Source organism: Rhincodon typus, chromosome 3 (genome assembly GCF_021869965.1).
Source record: "Rhincodon typus isolate 14 chromosome 3, sRhiTyp1.1, whole genome shotgun sequence".
NCBI lineage: Eukaryota > Metazoa > Chordata > Chondrichthyes > Orectolobiformes > Rhincodontidae > Rhincodon > Rhincodon typus.
The window spans coordinates 72,780,539-72,798,152 of NC_063334.1; the positions used below are offsets into that span (position 1 = coordinate 72,780,539).

A 17,614-nucleotide genomic window follows, 5' to 3' on the forward strand; every position below is an offset into this window, starting at 1 on the left:
GCCAAGTGTTTCGGTATAACTACAACACTGACATCTCGTGGAAAACTGTCCAGATATATCTTGTACATAAAAAGCAGGACAAGTCCAACCCAGCATCTCTTTGTTTAGCCAGACTCCCCAAGATCTTACCATTAAGTGTGTAATTCCTGCCCTGATTCGCCTTACCAAACTGCTGCACCTCACATTTATCTAGAATAAACTCCATCTGCCACTCCTCAGCCCGTCAGCCCATTTGACAAAGGTCCCGTTGTATTCCGAGGTAACCTTCTTCGCTGTAAAACTGCATGACCAATTTTGGTGTCATCTGCAAACTTAGTAACATACCTCCTATATTCATATCCAAATCATTTATACAAACGACAAAAAGCAGTGGACCCAGTACCAATTCTTGCGGCACACCACTGGTCACATGTTCCAGTCTAAAATGCAACCCTCCAACGCCATTCTCTGTCACCTACCTTTCAGCCAATTTTGTATCCAAATGGCTAGCTCTTCCTGTACTCCATATGATCTAACCTTGCAAAACCGTCTACCATGCGGAACCTTGTTGAACGCCTTGCTGAAGTCCACACAGCAATATCCATCACTCTGCCTTCAACCTTCTTTGCTGCTTCTTCAAAAATCTCATTCCAAGTTAGTGAGACACGATATCCCACACACAAAGCCATGGTTACTATCCCTAATCAGCACTTGCCTTTCCAAATACATGTAAATCCTGTCCCTCTGAATCCCTTCCAACAACTTACCCACCACTAATGTCAGGCTCATCGGTCTCTATTTCCTCTAGCTTTTCCTTACCACCTTTCTTAAATAACGGCACCATGCTAGCCATCCTCCAGTATTTCAGCATGTCACCCGTGGCTATAGATGATACAAATATCTCACCAAGGGGCTCAGCAATCACTTCCCAAGATCTCTCATTTCTTGAGACATAAGACAGTGCAACCTGGTATACCATCTGTAGATGTGGTGCCAGCTTTTGTAAGTGTCCCAATGACATTCTGACCACCGTTTCTCTCAACCCCTTCTCATTGTGTGTTTTTTTTTAAAATGTATGATTCACATGGGACATGGCAAAGCCAGCAACTGTTGAACTGAATGACTTACTCAGCCATTTCACAGGACTTTTAAGAGTCTACTACATTGCTGTACATCTGGAGTCACATACAGGCAAATGTATGGACAGCAAACTTCCTCCCCAGATGGATTTTTACAATAATCAACAATGGTCATAACCAGTACCAAGAATAGATTTATGCTCCAGATATTATGCTATGAATTTAAATCCCAGCAGCTACCATGGTGGGACTCTTCACAGCTTTAGCCTGGGTCTGAGGATTACAAATCTAGTGACATTACCACTGTGCTTCCACCTACCTCTATTGCAACTGATTGCCCAATATCTAGTATAGATCGAGTCACAATTTCCTCTGGATAAATAATGCTAACAGCCAAAGTATCATCTGTGGGTTAATAAATGAAAATGAATTTGCTGTCGGCAGAAGTGTTTAACTAACTTTACTAAGTTAATGGAAATATCAAAAGAGGGCAGATGAGGGTATAACAGTTGATGTATATGGTCTCGTAAAGGGCATATGATATACAAATAATAAGACCTATTAACAAAATTAAAGCCAATAGGATGAAAGTGGCAATAGGCAAGTGGATATGAAACTGGTTAGGCAACACAAAGAGAGCAGTAGCAAATGGTTGATTTTCAGGCTGGAGGTTGATTTGAGGATAAAAAGCATAACTTCTAATCAGTACATGATATGAAACTCAAAACGTGCTTAACAGTGAAGAGGATTGTAACAGACTTCAGGAGGACATAGACATATGGTATAAAAATAGTTCAAAGAACTGTTAAGTGATTCATTCTGGCGGGATGGATATGGGGAAATTGGAGGTGGATCGACACAAGTCTTTGAAAGAGAAGTTGAAACAGCTGGTTAAAAAAAAATAGCAATGTGAAAGCCTTGGCTTTATAATTAGAGAGAGTACAAAAGCAAGGAAGTCTTGCTAAATCTTTGTAAACACCAAGGAGGTTGCAGCTGGAGTATTATGGCTAATCTTGAGAAACACAACTTTAAAAAGAATGTTGAGGCCAATGAGAGAGTAGAGAAGAGATTTGCTAGGATGGCAACCAGGGTGAAAGACTTCAGTTATGTGGAGAGTAGAGAAACTATTTTTTTCCTCACTACAGCAAAGAACAAAAAAGGCAGATTTTTAAAATAGTAAATCAGAGATTGTTTCCAGTAGCAGAATGATTGATGATTATATGACATTGATTCATTTGTAATCACCTTAAATCTGGGTTGAAATGAGAAACATATAAAAAGGAACAAGAGAAGGCTATTTGGCCTTTTGAGCCTTTTCTGCCATTCAATATGATCATGGCTGATCATCCTATTCAGTGCGTCGTTCCCACTTTCTCCCCATACCTTTTGGGCTCAGTTCCTGAGCCCAGGGCTCATCCACTTCTTTCTCACTTCTCTCTTTCATTTACTTTTGCTCTTTTTTTCTTTCCTTTCTCGGTGGGAGCGGTCCCCTTCCCGAAGTGTCAGCGGCGGTGAGACAAAAGTTCCTTTCCAGAGTGCTGGCAGTGATGGGAGTGGTTCCTCCCTGGGTGTCGGCAGCAGCAAGTTCCTTTGCTGAAATGGTGGTCCCAAGAGGCGGCAGCAACGTAAGACAAAGCGAGGCACTGGCTGCTTTGATGTGGTGGGCCCAGCATCAAGTTTGAGCCCAGCGCAGACTCACAGCAGTGACAACAGTGGAGGGAAAATAGCGCCAAGAATGGCAACTTAGTTCCAGTAGCAGTGGCATGGCTCCAGTCCATGGCAGGGCCCGGACACATGATCATGGAGGTGGTGGTGTTGTGGATGTGGCGGCACATAGGGACTTGGGGCTGAGTGTCACAGATGGAGGAATGGACTTTGTAGTTTTGTTTTTCATAGCAGAGGTGGGGGAGTGATCTGCATTTTTGTCTGTTTCTTTTATTTCTGCTTCTGCTTTTAATTCAGTCTTATTAAGATGGTACCAGTGAATAGCAACTTTGCACACTTTTCAAAGTACTCCTGTACTTGAGTACATGTGACAATAAAATCTAAATCTAAATCTAAATCTAAATCCCTTTAGCCCCAAGAATCATATCTAAATCCTTCTTGAAAATGTTCAATGTTTTGGCCTCAACTGCTTTCTGTGTCAGAGAATTCCACAGGCTCACCACTCTCTGGATGTAGAGATTTCTCCTTACCTCCTTCATGAAAGGCTTACCCCTTATCTTTAGATTTGATCCCTAGCTCTGGACACTTCAGTCATCAGGAACATTCTTGCACATTCACCCTGTCAAGATCTGTTAGAATTTTATAGCTTCTACGAGACCACCCCCCCCCTGCTAAACTCCAGTGAATGTAGTGCTAACCAATCCAGTCGGTCTTTGATCATTCCAGGAATCAGTCTTGTAAACCTTCATTTCATTCCCTCCTTAAATCGGAGCATCATTCATTATCTAAAGGAGATCAAAACTGCACACAATACTGGTCTCGCCAAGGCACTATTCAATTGCAGCAAGACAACCCTGCTCCCATCTTTAAATCCTCTCGCATTGAAGGCCAATGCACCATTTGCTTCTTCACCACCTGCCCCACCAGCATGCTTACTTTCAGTGCACAAAGGTCTCCAAGTCTCATCGCATTTCCTCCTTTCCCGATCTAATAATACACCTTCCTGTTTTTGCTACCAAATTGGGTAACCTCCTATTTATCCATACAATAGTTCCCCTTCCATGCATTTGCCCACTCACTCAATTTGTCCAAATCACAGTGGAGCATCTCTGCATTTACTACACAATTCACCCTCCCACCCAGCTGTGTATTTTGCAAACCTGGTGATATTACATTTAGTTCTGTCATCTAATTCATTAAACTTACACTTAAACAGCAAGTAGACCTGAAAACAATAATAACTTTTAAACAGAATTAGAAAAATGCTTAAAAAAGGGAAAAGTTTCAGGATCAATGAAAAAGAGTAGAGCAGTGGGACTAACTGGATAGCTCTGAGAAGTTTCAGCACAGATGTAATGATCAAAAGGCATCTTTCTGTGCTAGATGAATCTATGACTCAGCCCTCATCACAAAATCTCAACCTGTCCTGCCACCTTCAATGATTTAAACACATACACACTCACTTTATATAGCCTTTTGTTAGAAATGGTTCTGGAAGGATTCACACATAATTGAATACAGTAAGGACACTGTGGTGATGTTATGGGAGCTTGTTCAGACTAAAGAAGTTTTCAGGGGACAGATCTGAGACGAATGTGCTCTAATAATCTTAGGTCACGCTCATCCAATTTATAAATAGCTGCAGGAACACAATAAGCCTCCTAGTAATTAGTCAACTCTTGCAGTTAGAGCTCACCTACAATGAACAACTTCAGGCTTTAAGAAAACCACACAGAACATCATGAGCAGCAGTGGTGACAACAGTGGGCCACTGCCACAACCTAGAAAGTAGCAGTAGTTAGCACTATTTCTAATTGATGCCAACAAAGAGAAATTAGACTTCAGATCTTAAAGAAAAAAAAATCAGAACAAAATACTGGTGAACCAAAAAACCTTGAAGACAAACAGACACTGCTGATTACTGAGGAGAGCGAACCCCACAAGCATTCAGATAGAAGAATATTTCAAAGAATAAAACAAAGCATTTCAGATCTGACAGAAGATGTATATGATCAGAACAAACCTGCAACTCCCAGGGAGAGATACAGGCTACAGTGTGAGGTGGAAGTCTGGAAGAGTGGTCCAGAGCTGAAGTTTAGCCACAAAGGCAACTAGACATCAAGGATTGTAAGTTAAAGGTGAACATCCCTCGTACAAAAGGGGAAATCTTAAACTATGCAGTAATTTAGGCTGAAAGGCCAGTAATTTTAAAAATAATGTACAGATCTGATCCAGCATCGCTGCCATAAATGTACAGACATTGCATGACAGGTCTGAAAAAAAAAAGAAAATTTAAGAAGACTATTACAGAAAGTATGCATATTCCAGAAGCAGATGTGTAGAATAGCTTCTAAACTGGTTAGCAAGACAGAACTTTTTTCATAGAATTCATTCATAGAATCCCTACAGTGTGGAAACAGGCCCTTCGGCCCAACAAGTCCACACCAACCCACGGAGCATCCCACCCAGACCTGTCCCCCACCATAACCCACATCCCTGAACACTACAGGCAATTTAGCATGGCCAATCCACCTGGCCTGCACATTTTTAGACTGTGGGAGGAACCCCACACAGACACGGGGAGAATGTGCAAACTCCACACAGACAGTCGCCCGAAGGTGGAATTGAACCTGGGTCCCTGGCACTGTGAGGCAGCAGTGCTAACCACTGGACCACCGTGCCGCCCCAAATTCAAAGTTCGCCAACTACCATGATGGGATTCGAACACGGGTCCCTAGTACATTCCCTAGATCTCTGGATTAACAGTCTAGTGACAATACCACTAGGCCAGCGCCTTCCCACCTCAATAATTAAATTCACTTCTGTACACAACTGGGAGTACAGCAAATGATGCTATTACTCTCCAAAAGGTAACTGAAACACCAGACAAATTCAAAATAGTACTGAAAGCCTTTGACAATTATTCCAAACTAAGAACTAAAAGATTCAACAGAAAAACATTTAACAGTGAATTCAAAGAAGATACGATCAATGATCTCTATAGGCTAGTAGATGGTGACTCAAAGTCAGAATTCATAAGCAACTGGATTGTTCTAAAGATAATGGATGAGTCTTTGTCAGATTCATTACAGTGCAAAGGTGAACTGACTTAAGAGAAAACCAGATAGTGAGTCAATCAATCAGAGGTCTAGACGCAAAACAAATCAATCCTATGAAAAGATGAAACTTGACACAGGAGATCAGAACTGATTCACTTCTTAAGGTAGAAGCCACAAAAGAGATAGCAGGTAAGACAGACATTAAATATTAAAGTCCTTGCTAAAACTGTGGAGCAAAGAAAACATTTATCCATGCGCAGCAAAAAGCTTTTAAAACTACATTTTCATTGTAAGCAAATGTGCCAAAGCAGAACACAGCCACAGAAAAGCATAAAACCAAAGAACTACCCACAGGAAATGATAAATGAAGGTGAACAGTCTCTAGTTGAGGATAAACCCAAAGTTTTCCCAGACTAAGCATACATTTATGTCAATAGCATCTCTCAAATTTTAATTTAGTGGGAGCAAATGTCTCCATTTCATCAGATAGTGAACTCTGGTTGACAAAACACTGCTTAAAACCAACAGAATTCAAACACATGGTTCAAAGACATTTAATGTTAAAAATATGCGACAATCAACCAAAAATTTTCACTACTAATAGAAGCATGTGTATTTACCTCAATCTTATTCAAAAGTAAAAGAAATTAAATAACAAAATGCTAAGCCGGTTGAAAATATTGCTGGGCTCCAAAAGCTCATTCCCGAACAGAATTCCCTTAAGTCAATTACTTTGGAATAAAATAAATCTGTTTCATACCATAAATGAGATTGAAAACTGTAACTGAAGTGGTTTGGTTGAAATGTTGTCCATAGCTATCAAAACTAAAAGAGACATCAGATTCCCACTTGCAACAAGTTTGAAATGACATGTAAACTGTGAAGAACGAACTTCAGTCCACACCACTTGAGAGAATGCATTTTCCTCCTTCAAAGAAGGACCCACAACAATAAAGGGATGTCGCATGAATGTCCAGGTAACACAAACAAGGAAGTGAACAAGCTGGTTTCACTAATAATTGAACTGCTGATAAGTAAGGGAAAGCCCAAAGCAGTTAAGAAGTTGACATAATAAATCTACCTCTTTAGCACAGATGTACAAACAAAATGAGAACCAAATTTCACTGATACAAATTGAAGATATGATGCATACAACTTCATGGAAGATATCACTAAGAGACAATGTGCAAAATTTCACGATAACGCAAAGTTAAAAAAAAACTGCTAGCTACAAGCAATATATATAATTTAGACAAGACCTCTGCAAAAGAAATACACGAGAATAAAGACCCTACAGTTCAAGAGAGAACTACAGATCTCATCAGAAAGACAGTTCAAGTCCAATCTAGCCAACAGTTTATTCTTGTTCCAAATCTATACGGAACACATTCAGAGAGATTAGTGAGACCTAATTAGCGAAATCTGAATTTGTAAAGTCAAAGATGGGGAGGGGTAAGATGAGTTAGCAGTTAATATAAACAACAACAGTATGAGGGAGAGAGAGAGACTTGGGGAACATTTTGTGTATGGACGTCCAAGAGTTAATAGTTGATTGACAGCAATAGCACCATCTACTGTAATGTCACAGGGACTTGGGAAAAGTAAAAGGAGGAGTTGGTAGGGTTCAGACCTGAAGCTAGTGCACTCCTAACAGTCTCTATTTAACAATGGTCATGTTCACCTAATCTGAAAATAACTGCAGTAATGCAATTCACTTGATATTGTTTGCTCAATAGGGCTCTTCCAGTTAGACTAGAAGGGAAGCTATATTCATCCATACTTGACGACTTAGGGTTTAGAGGAATGGACACACAATAATTTGCACTTATCCATGAGAATCGAACTTTTCATGCTTTTCTGTCACTTATCAGCTCATTACACCAACCTTTGTCCTTTTGAAGTTAACATTATCCTTCCCAAAAGTCAAAATACTTCCAAATTTTGTGTCACCACAAAGTTTGAAATTGAGCCAAGTTGAGGTCATTAATATATACAAATGAAGGAGTGGTTTTAAATACTGCCCCTTCCAGTACCCTTGTATAAATAATATTCCAATCCAAAAAGCAACTGCGCACAACCACTTTGGCTGAGTGACATGAATACAAAATTGTCTCCTACTGTTACTCTCCCTTTCATAATCTCTAACTTTACTCAGAGGTCTGTTGTGCGACACTCCATCAAATGCCTTTTGAAAACCTATGTACACCACATAAACTGCAATATCCTCAACTACCCTCTGTTACCTGTTATGTCATGTAATATACCGTGGACTTTATTTCCAAAGGACATTTGATAAGGCAATGCACATGATAAAAAGACATTGTGCAGGGGGAAACGTATTAGTATGAACAGCTAGTGAATGCAAAGCATAGATTATGTACAAATGCGTTATTTTCAGGTTGACATGCTGTCACCAATGGAGTGCCACAGGGATCGGTATTAATGCTGCAACTATTTACGATCCAGAGAAATATCTTTTTTAGGTCTGAATAAGGCGAGTAAATGTATATAAATTTACGGCACCAGGAGAGGTATGATAGCAAGTTGTAAAAAGGAGGCGCAGCATCGGTAGAGGGATACATATAGGTTAGGTGAGTGCGTAAAAAAATTGTCATTGCATCGCAATCATGCTTCCTCCATCCAGCCCTCAGTCGTCTCTGTTCCAACAAAAATAATCTTAGTCTATCCAATCTCTCTTCACAACTGAAACTTGCTAACCCAGGCAACATCCTGGTAAATTTCCTCTGCATCCTCTCCAGTACAATCACATCCCTCCAAAAATGTGGATTCCAGAACTGCACACCATACTCCTGTTGTTTATTGCAAGTGGAAGTGGAATACAAGTATAGTGATGTTTTGCTGTACAGAATGTTGGTATGATACTATTATTTGGCAAGATGATACAATTGTTTTAGGAGCAGTCAGAGACAATTCATTCAACTTATTCCTGAGATGAAGTGTTTACCTTACAAAGGTAGGTTCAACAGGTCTGAACTATATCATTGAAGGTCAGAAGAACAAAAGGTGATATTACTGAAACCTACAAGATCTTGAGTGAACCTGATAAAGCAACACTGTATGGATATTCACCCTTCGTGGGAGAGACCAAAACTAAGGCTTATGTTCCCCTGTTATATCACCAAAAACTTGGAAGATGGGCACTTCAATCTTAAAAAGCAGTACGGAAATCACAGCTCACTGTGACAAAATGGACTCAAGGGTCAACTAACTTCTTTTGTGGTTTCCGTACGGACAAGGATTGATTCATGTCTGACCAGTTTTGGTTCCACAAAAGCAAATCAGCTCCTGAACTCATTAAAGCCTTGGTCCAAACATGGATAAAATAGATGAACTCCAGAAGTGAGGGAGACTGTAGTCAAAATCAAGGCAGCATTTAACCAAGTTCCACCAAAGATCCCTTGCAAAGCTGGAGTCAATAGGATTTGGGGAAAACTCTCCATTGGTTGCAGTCACACCTAATACAAAAGATGATGTCTTTGGCTGCTGGGGTCAATCGTTTCAGTCCAAGGACATTATTACAGGAGCTCCTCAGGAGGTATACTGGTTCCAAAAGTCTTTAGCTGCATCATTTATAACCCGGCCTTCATCATAACATCAGAAGTGGGAATGCTTAGTGATGACTGTACAATTCTCAGCACCATTTAGCTACTCTCCAGGTATTGATGGGGTCTATATCCATATTCATCAAGTCCTAGACAAGATCTAGGCATGGCTAACGTTTGAAAATTAACATTCACACAAGTTTCCAATAAAAGAACATCTAACCATCTTCCCTTGTCATTCAAATACATAACCACCCATTATACACCAAATACATCACCAGCTGCAAGCTCGCCTCCAAAACACCCAAGTCAGAGTGATGTGTGGTTAACGCCATTATTTCACTGTGCTGAGACAAAGTGCTGAAACTCCCATTCTAACAAAGAAGTTCACCACCAACTACTCAAGGACTATTAAGACTAGGCAATAAATGCTGGTTTTGCCATTGATACCCAGGTCCCGTAAAAGAATATTCACATCTTCAGAAAATAATTAAAATGTAATTGCCCTTGCGCAAGGCCTTCCACTGAAGAAAATCAGATTGCAACAAGGGACTCCAGCATCGGCAGTTCCTACTATCTCTGAATCAGTTTTAACCTCACTTACAGTTACAGTTGTCTGAATACTAACAGAAACTCAAAATGCAATATTGGCCCAGACTTGATGTCTACAAACTTTAAATCTGACAAACAGGAGTGTGAAGAAACAAGCAAGTGCAAACTACATCATTATGTGGGAAAACTGCTCAATTATCAATTCACTACGTGGAAAGGAAAACTCATTGATACTGTTGTCACATGACAGAACTGATTTGTGATGTGAATTAATAAAATATTTAAGAACACACCAGGATTAGTCAGTTTCGGACCAACACAATGGGAGGAGAAATCTTGCCCAAACAATTGTCATCTCAGGGTGAAAAGTGGAGTATTCTCTTGTATTTGCAGATTATAAATTTTACTGCAGGAGAATGACCACATTTTTCGCTGGAAAAGCTTGAAATCTGCTATTCCTTGGGTCAGAATGTGAATTCATCACAAGACCTTAACTTCAATGCTCTTTGAGAGAACAGAAACAGAAGTTCCAGGCTTGCAACATTTCCAACAAGCATTTTGGAGAAACAGTTAAAACAACTTTCAGAACTTTAAGTAATCAGGCACGTGTTACATCTTGAGAAATAATCTTTTCTTGTGCTGTGTTTGACCTGAATAGCATCTTCTCCCTTGGTAAAGTCAGATGCATTGTATTAATTTAATATCTCAACTATGCCCCTGCCTCTATGTATTAATGTCTTTTTAGTCCATAATTGGCTCTACTCTTCCTTTACCACCCTTTTATCTGCATGCCTACACAAAACCTTGGGATTCCTTTTTTGTTGATGCCTGTCTCTTTCCACTTTCACTCTTTCTTTCTTTCATTTGCCTTTCAAATTCCATTCTCAACCTTCTACATTCAGCTTTGATTATCCACCTGATACCTGGCATACCATAACTTGTCACACCATTCACTCCAGACTCAAATATTTCAATATTCTCCAAGCAGACTTTTCATCTATTACCCATCAACTTCAGCTCATCTGAGGCTGCTATTATAATCTCACCCCACACCAAATCCTGCCAGTCCCCAACCTTCATCGCTGGTTTATACTGGCTCCGATTTAACTTTACTCAAGCAATTTTGAATGCCTTATTTAAATGCCTTAACTAAAACTATAATCTCCTCCAACCTCTCAACCACCATGGACTCAAATGCCAGTCTCCAAACCTTGGACTCTGTCCTCCAATGCATCACTTTCAGTTTTTCTCATGCCTTCAATTGCCCAGGACCCCAGGTCTGGAATTCTTTCCCTCAACCACTGAATCTCTCTGCTGCCTTCTCAATTAAAACTCACCATTTAACTAGTTTTTTATTGCCCCTAATATTTCACTCATTTGGCTTGTTGTACATTTTTGATTATCTCTCCAAGGACCATCTTGGAATATTTTCGATATTAAAAGGTGATATATAAGTGCACATTATTATTTTGTTCTTTGCAAAGTACCTTACCTCAATTTTCCATTATCAATTTGTCCTGCCACCCGCACACTCACAACCAGCCACTGGCTTCCTGAAGTCTTTAACGAACTTTCCATTTTGTTTGCTGAAGCCCTTACTTTTGTGTTATGAGCAAGCATCAATATTGTATCCATTTATCAAATTCAAATCAACCAGAAATAACAAAAGATTGCCTGAATACTGACCCTCCTCCTTTTGCACACACCATTTCCAACTTTTTTAAATATGAGCAAAAGCAACTTTATCACCAAAACAAGTTACTTAGTTCATGAGGTCTGTGGTCAGAACTTGGGTGATTTATGAAGTTGAGTTTCAGGTATTTTCCCAAAGCAAGCCCTTTTCTCGAAACACCTCCAATAACATTTTGAATAACATTTCTGTATCAAGATAACTTTTAAAAAAAGTTAAGATATTAGACCTTTAAATAAAGTTTTAAAATATTACAATATTCAGTTTTTTATCCCCGTGGCAGAACAATCATGCAACCTTTAATTAGGCAGCAAAGGTCATCAACTTCCTGTGTTATGCAGTGGAATGCATTTGAAATCATCCAGTTCTATTCCTATTGGCAGTTTTAAGTCAGCAAGTACTGAAAAACGTCTACGTACTTGCTTTCCTTGAATGTCTACTCATACACTTCCCACTGCATTAGTATTAGTTGCTGTGAGTTTCAAAATAAAAAATGTATATCACGGATTTTGACTTGCTTCTGATTTTGAAAGAGGCGTGATGTGGCTCAGTCAAATTCAGTCAATGCATGCTTGCTGAATTGAAGTTGTTTAGAATTTCAGACAATCAATTCAGCAAATTTATATGCAAGTCCCACATGCATTTAGGATAATAAACAGTATGAATTCCATGCAAGTGACAGCATTGGCATGATAGCGTTTGTTTAGTGACATCAGTTCTATAAAACAATATCTAAGACCAACCTAACAGATGAAGAGAAGAGAACTTTATAATATTGCCTGCTGCACGTTTAGCTAAACAATACTTCAATATTTGCAGGTTATGCATGTGGACCTTAAAAGTATTAAGGATGGCATGACTAATTTCTGACTGCATCTGATTATTTTGGGTGAATTAAAGACTGTTTTAGGAAATTAAACTTAGCTACCAACTGCAACAAAGTAGACATTATTGAGAAATGCAGAAATATGGAGAGACTGAAACCATGATCAAGCCGGTATCTACAGAATCCTAGACTCTACATGCAGCCAATCAAAAATATTTGCTGGCTTTGTAGAATATTGATAATAAATATGAGTTTATAGTTTTGAATTTTACTGTATCCTCCAACTCTCATAACTTGGATCCAGAATTCATGGAGTATAACCAAACCTGAAGATGTTTAATCCAGCACAGGAAATTTTTAAAATTTGCATAGATGTTTCTGTTAAGAGAATTAATAATGTATAATTATACCTGGAAGTCAAATTCAAGTACATACTGGACCTTTTTTTGACAGTATTCCTTCAGCAATTGTGTTATTGTGCAAGTTGTTTAATTAACCTACTTTCTAACTTTAAAAATAAGCAGAATAAACTATATTTATATTAGGGACAGCAATTACACCTTTTAAAGTGGATAAAGTATATGTTTTATTGCTCAAGATTGAGAATAGTAATAACATTTGTCCCAAAACATTGGTAAAAGGAAAAAAGAAATCAAATGTATTGTAACTGACCATAATTAATTTAGGGAACACAGGCTTGGACACCTAGACATTGTGCCTTGATGAACTCTGTTTCATTTGGTTGCACAATTTGATTTTTTTTCCTATTAACTCATACATGGTCAATTTAGCGGAACTCCAATGTGCTTCCAAGCAAGTGGGACAGGAGTGTAGAAGGATTTTGTGGAAAGAAATTAACTGTCATGAAGGATCACAAAATGCTGCAGCGATTTCATTTTCACGGCTACCCGAAGTTAATAGTAACAAGCATAGAAAACACTGTTCTAAAATTGACTTTTTTACTCTCATCCTTACTGCTTTGTTAAGTTCTAGCAATTCAACTTATTTGATAAGATGTCTTCTTAACAGTTAATTACTACCAATTTTCTTAAACAGCATGTGAAAATGCGATTGCACACACTACATATTATCCCCAGTAATAATGGATGACCAAATTCATTCTAAGGAGACAGAACTAATTTATGGCAAAGAACAAAATTAAATTGTAACACAAGTCCTTGTTGTTTAAAAAAAATACATGATTTACTTTTTCTGAAATCATACATTCATCCCATGTAACTCCACTCACCGCTTTAATGCATTAGTTAGCTCAACTGCAAGTTCAGTATCATTGAGAGTTCTGAGTTCAGTTAGAGGATGAGTCACCCCATCACTGCATTCCTAATGGATTAAAATAAAACAAGGATATAATCAGAAATAACAAAATCTTTGGATATAAATGTTAAAATTGCTATGTTGGAATGCGCATGTGTTAATTTCAGGTGGTAACAAAGAAACCAATAAAGTTTACAGCTGTCCTACGTGAAAAGTTTACAGAAGAATGAAGAGACGCCCCTTGCTGTTCAGCATACTGTGTCATCAGGTGCTTAAAAAATGAAAATATTTCACTTGCTATTCAATTCAGTTCTTGCTGCATCATGTTTACTAGTGTTGTGCTGTAAAACATAATGAAAAGATATCTTGACTCTTTGGACAATGCACCTTTTTGATTAGCTAGTACTGGAATTAAGAGTTATACTTTTAACTGAAGTAACTACACAAGAATCAGTGGAAACGAAGTGCATTGTTTAGACCTGACATCATAATGTTTGATGTTGACAAAAAAAGAATTTTCATTCCTCAGTCATTACCTTGACACGCATAGAAATATAAAAAGAAGCTACTATAGTGTACTTTTATTGAACCTACACATTTCAATAGCTTTCTCCTCTTTAGAAACCAGGAACATGTTTATCCCAAACACAAATTTATATGTTGATCTAGGACTGCTCTTAAATCATTGTTTAGTTCTTCGAAGCAGGAACCAATGTTGGTGTTTCTTAATCTAATCTGCCATTGCTAGCTTTTGGTGCTTTTCTTCTAAATTATCAGAAATTTGCATTCGTACTGTGCAAGTAACACAAAAATACACCCTGATGCACTTCATATAGGCATAATCAGACAAAAATGAATATTGAGCCAAATGAGGAATTATAAAAAGGTACTAATAAAAGCTTAAATCAATACATCAATTTTAAGGAAAGAAGTGCAGAAAGGGAAGTGGAAAGTTAGATCATCAAAAAAATGCTGCGCCGGTTCATTATATTTTAGTGATCTGTGTATTTGGACATCCAAGTCTCTATAGAACTCTAACGTTGCTAGCTAGCTTCCATCATGTGAACATTCACCTGGTTTGAAATTCATGGACGAAAGTTTGACATTCACTTAATCCCTCAATATATCTTTGTAATATCATACTTTCATTTCTGCTTATACAACATTTCTTTGTGTCTTTGGCAAACTTAGACATTTAGCCTCTTGTCCCATCATCTTAGCCATTAATAATATGATAGATAAATGATGCTCCACAGATCCTCATTAGTCATATTCTGCCAATTTTGCTATGTGCATATCTTTACCTTTCCATGTTAACTCAATGTAATGAGAATTACTCACATCTTCAAGGTTTATCGACTGAAAGAATAATTTCCAAACAGCAATGTTACATTCTCAGACTTCTTGCATCTATCAACTAAACTAAAAGTAATATTTACTTTAACTTGTTTATCCTTTCCTCCACTGCTGGTTGAGCTGAGAGATTGTACACGGTGTTCCTTTTGTTCTTCTACTTCCGATTTTAGGTGTTCGATATGTACTAAGTAAGCTTGTTCCTGGGCTTCTCGAGTGCTCAGCTTCAGTTCAAGTGCTTTCTTCTCCTTCTCCATCAAATAAAGCTGGGCTTTAAGTTCTGCCATTTCCTCCTGCAGGCAAAATAAATATATTCCAGATTATATAAATATGTATTGACTTGTGTCAATGTGTCAAGAATATCCAAGCTTGGGTATGCATCAAGTTATCAAATTTATCTGGTGTAGAATACATACATTTACTGGGAAAGGAACCTTTTACTTCATTAATACCTCAGCTGTCTGTGCAAAAAGTTGGTGACTGAAGCTATTGATCCACGGAATCCTATTGGGATAATTTTGTCTATGTGATTTGTACAGGCATACTGCACAGCGTCACACTTGGTTCAAAACAATAACTGCGTTTCTTTATTCACAGTACTACTAGACCTGCTGAGTGTACTCAGCACTTTGTTTTATTTAATTAGACTAGCACCTTCCTCATGGCATTGCTCAGGGGGTCAGGGAGCAAAGTGTGGAAAAGGAACTAAAATTGTTTACCAGCAAATCTGGTATGGTGCAAGGGAACAGTGACAAAATGGAAACTGGAGTAAAAGCCAATACTTCAACTGAATTAGTTTCTTTTTACTTAGCAGTTGGCACAGTAAAATTCAACACCTGCGCCAGTGGAAATGTTCCTCCAATTAGAAATACTGTATTCTTAAGAGTGCCTTCCACTACACAAGAGGCCAAATTCATTACAACTTTGACTTGCATCTCTATTGGTACAAAAACATGATCCTGAACTCTTTTTGGCTTCCCACTTCCTAATTGATTACCTTCCTTCCACTGAAATATGTATACCTGAACCACTGGAGTACACAAGAAATAGCAACTCTACATGTGTCCTGGTCAACATTCCTACCTCAACGATTTCAGTTACATCACCAAAAACTGCCATATTTTCTATTAACAAATTGTTGCTTATGGACCCTGCAGTTTAAACGTTGGATGCCAAAGTTTACATTCTTATTTATCACTGTATTTCAAAATACTTTTCACATACGGACAATTATGAGGCATGAGGACAGAGCTGGCTGCAGTGAATTGGGAAATTAGGTCACAGCATAGGTCAGTAGAGGTGTGACATTTAAGAAGTATTTCAGAATACCAGAGAAGGTACAGTCCAGTGAAATCGAAAGAAAGACTCCAATGGAAGGACACACTATCCACAGCTAAGGAAGTTAAAGACAACATCAAATTAAAACAGAAACCATGTTATTTCACAATGATGGACAAGTTAGAAGACTAGACGAAATAAAAAGAACAGCAAAGCATGACAAATATTAATAAAGAGCGACGATAAAGAAGTACAAGAGAAAGCTAGAAATAAGAAACACATGAAGAGTTTTAACTACTATTTAAAAAGAAAAATGTAAATCTTGTCAGTTGTACAGCGTGTCTAATGAATTAATGCTTGAAAAAATAACAAAATGGCAGATGAACTGAACACTTACTTGCATCTGTCTTCAATGTAGAGGATACAAATAACATCCCAGAAATAACTGAATCAAGTGAAATGGAGGGAGGAACATAATTATACTCATCAGGGGAAAAAGTTCTCAGAAAATGTTATTAGAGTTAAAAGCTGACAGACCCCCAGATCTGAATCAAAAACAAATTGCTAAAGAAGCTGGTCTGGCAGCTCAAGTCCAGTGACCCTTCTTCCGAATTTCTGGTTTTGTTTCAAATCTTCAGTATCCATGGTTTGTTTTATTTCAGACCCCAAATCTGTTGGACTACATTTTAGGGTTTTAAAAGACGTGACTGATGACATTGGAGATGCATTCATTTAGAATTTCCAAAATTCCCTAGATTCTGGAAATGTCCCATCAAATTGAAAAATATTAGATGCGATTCATCTGTGAAAAATAGGGAAGGAGAAATAGGAAAAATCAAGCCAGTTTGCTTACCATCTGTAATGGGGAAAATGCTGGCATTTATTAAAGAAGGTATAGCAGGGCACTTAGAAAATCTCACTGCATCAGGCAATTAACATGATTTTGTGAAAGAGAAATAATGTTTAAGTATGGCTTTTGAGGAACAAGGGGAACTGGTGGATGTGCTTACTTCTACTTAAAGTGTTGGACAAAGTGCCACATCAAGGGCAATTCCACAAAATCAATGCTCTGGGTGTAGACGGTAACATAATAGTAGGGATAAATGATTGATTGGTTAACAGGAAAGAGGGCATTCATAAACGCATCATCTTTAGGTTGGAAGGACGTGACAAGTGGAGTCCCATGGGGATTCAGTGCAGAGGCTTCAACTATTTGTGATTAAGAGCAATGATTCGGATGAAAGAAGCAAGTGTTTGGTTGCTAAATTTGCTGATGAAACAAGATAGGTGGGAAA

General features: G+C 38.2%; 1 protein-coding gene across 3 annotated transcripts in view; it reads right to left on the reverse strand.

The window, feature by feature from the left end:
- The window catches only part of mcc (MCC regulator of WNT signaling pathway), a 153,169-nt gene that overhangs the window by 16,321 nt on the left and 119,234 nt on the right, over positions 1–17,614 (reverse strand). For 2 of the 3 annotated variants that reach the window (XM_048619123.1, XM_020529509.2), the window contains 2 exons: positions 15,128–15,334; positions 13,663–13,754 (listed from right to left, as the gene is read on the reverse strand). In XM_048619123.1, the coding sequence (XP_048475080.1) occupies positions 13,663–13,754; positions 15,128–15,334 (299 nt within the window). Of the gene's footprint in view, positions 1–13,662; positions 13,755–15,127; positions 15,335–16,716; positions 16,765–17,614 lie in introns of those variants that run through there. The other variant, XM_048619137.1, reaches the window with a different exon arrangement.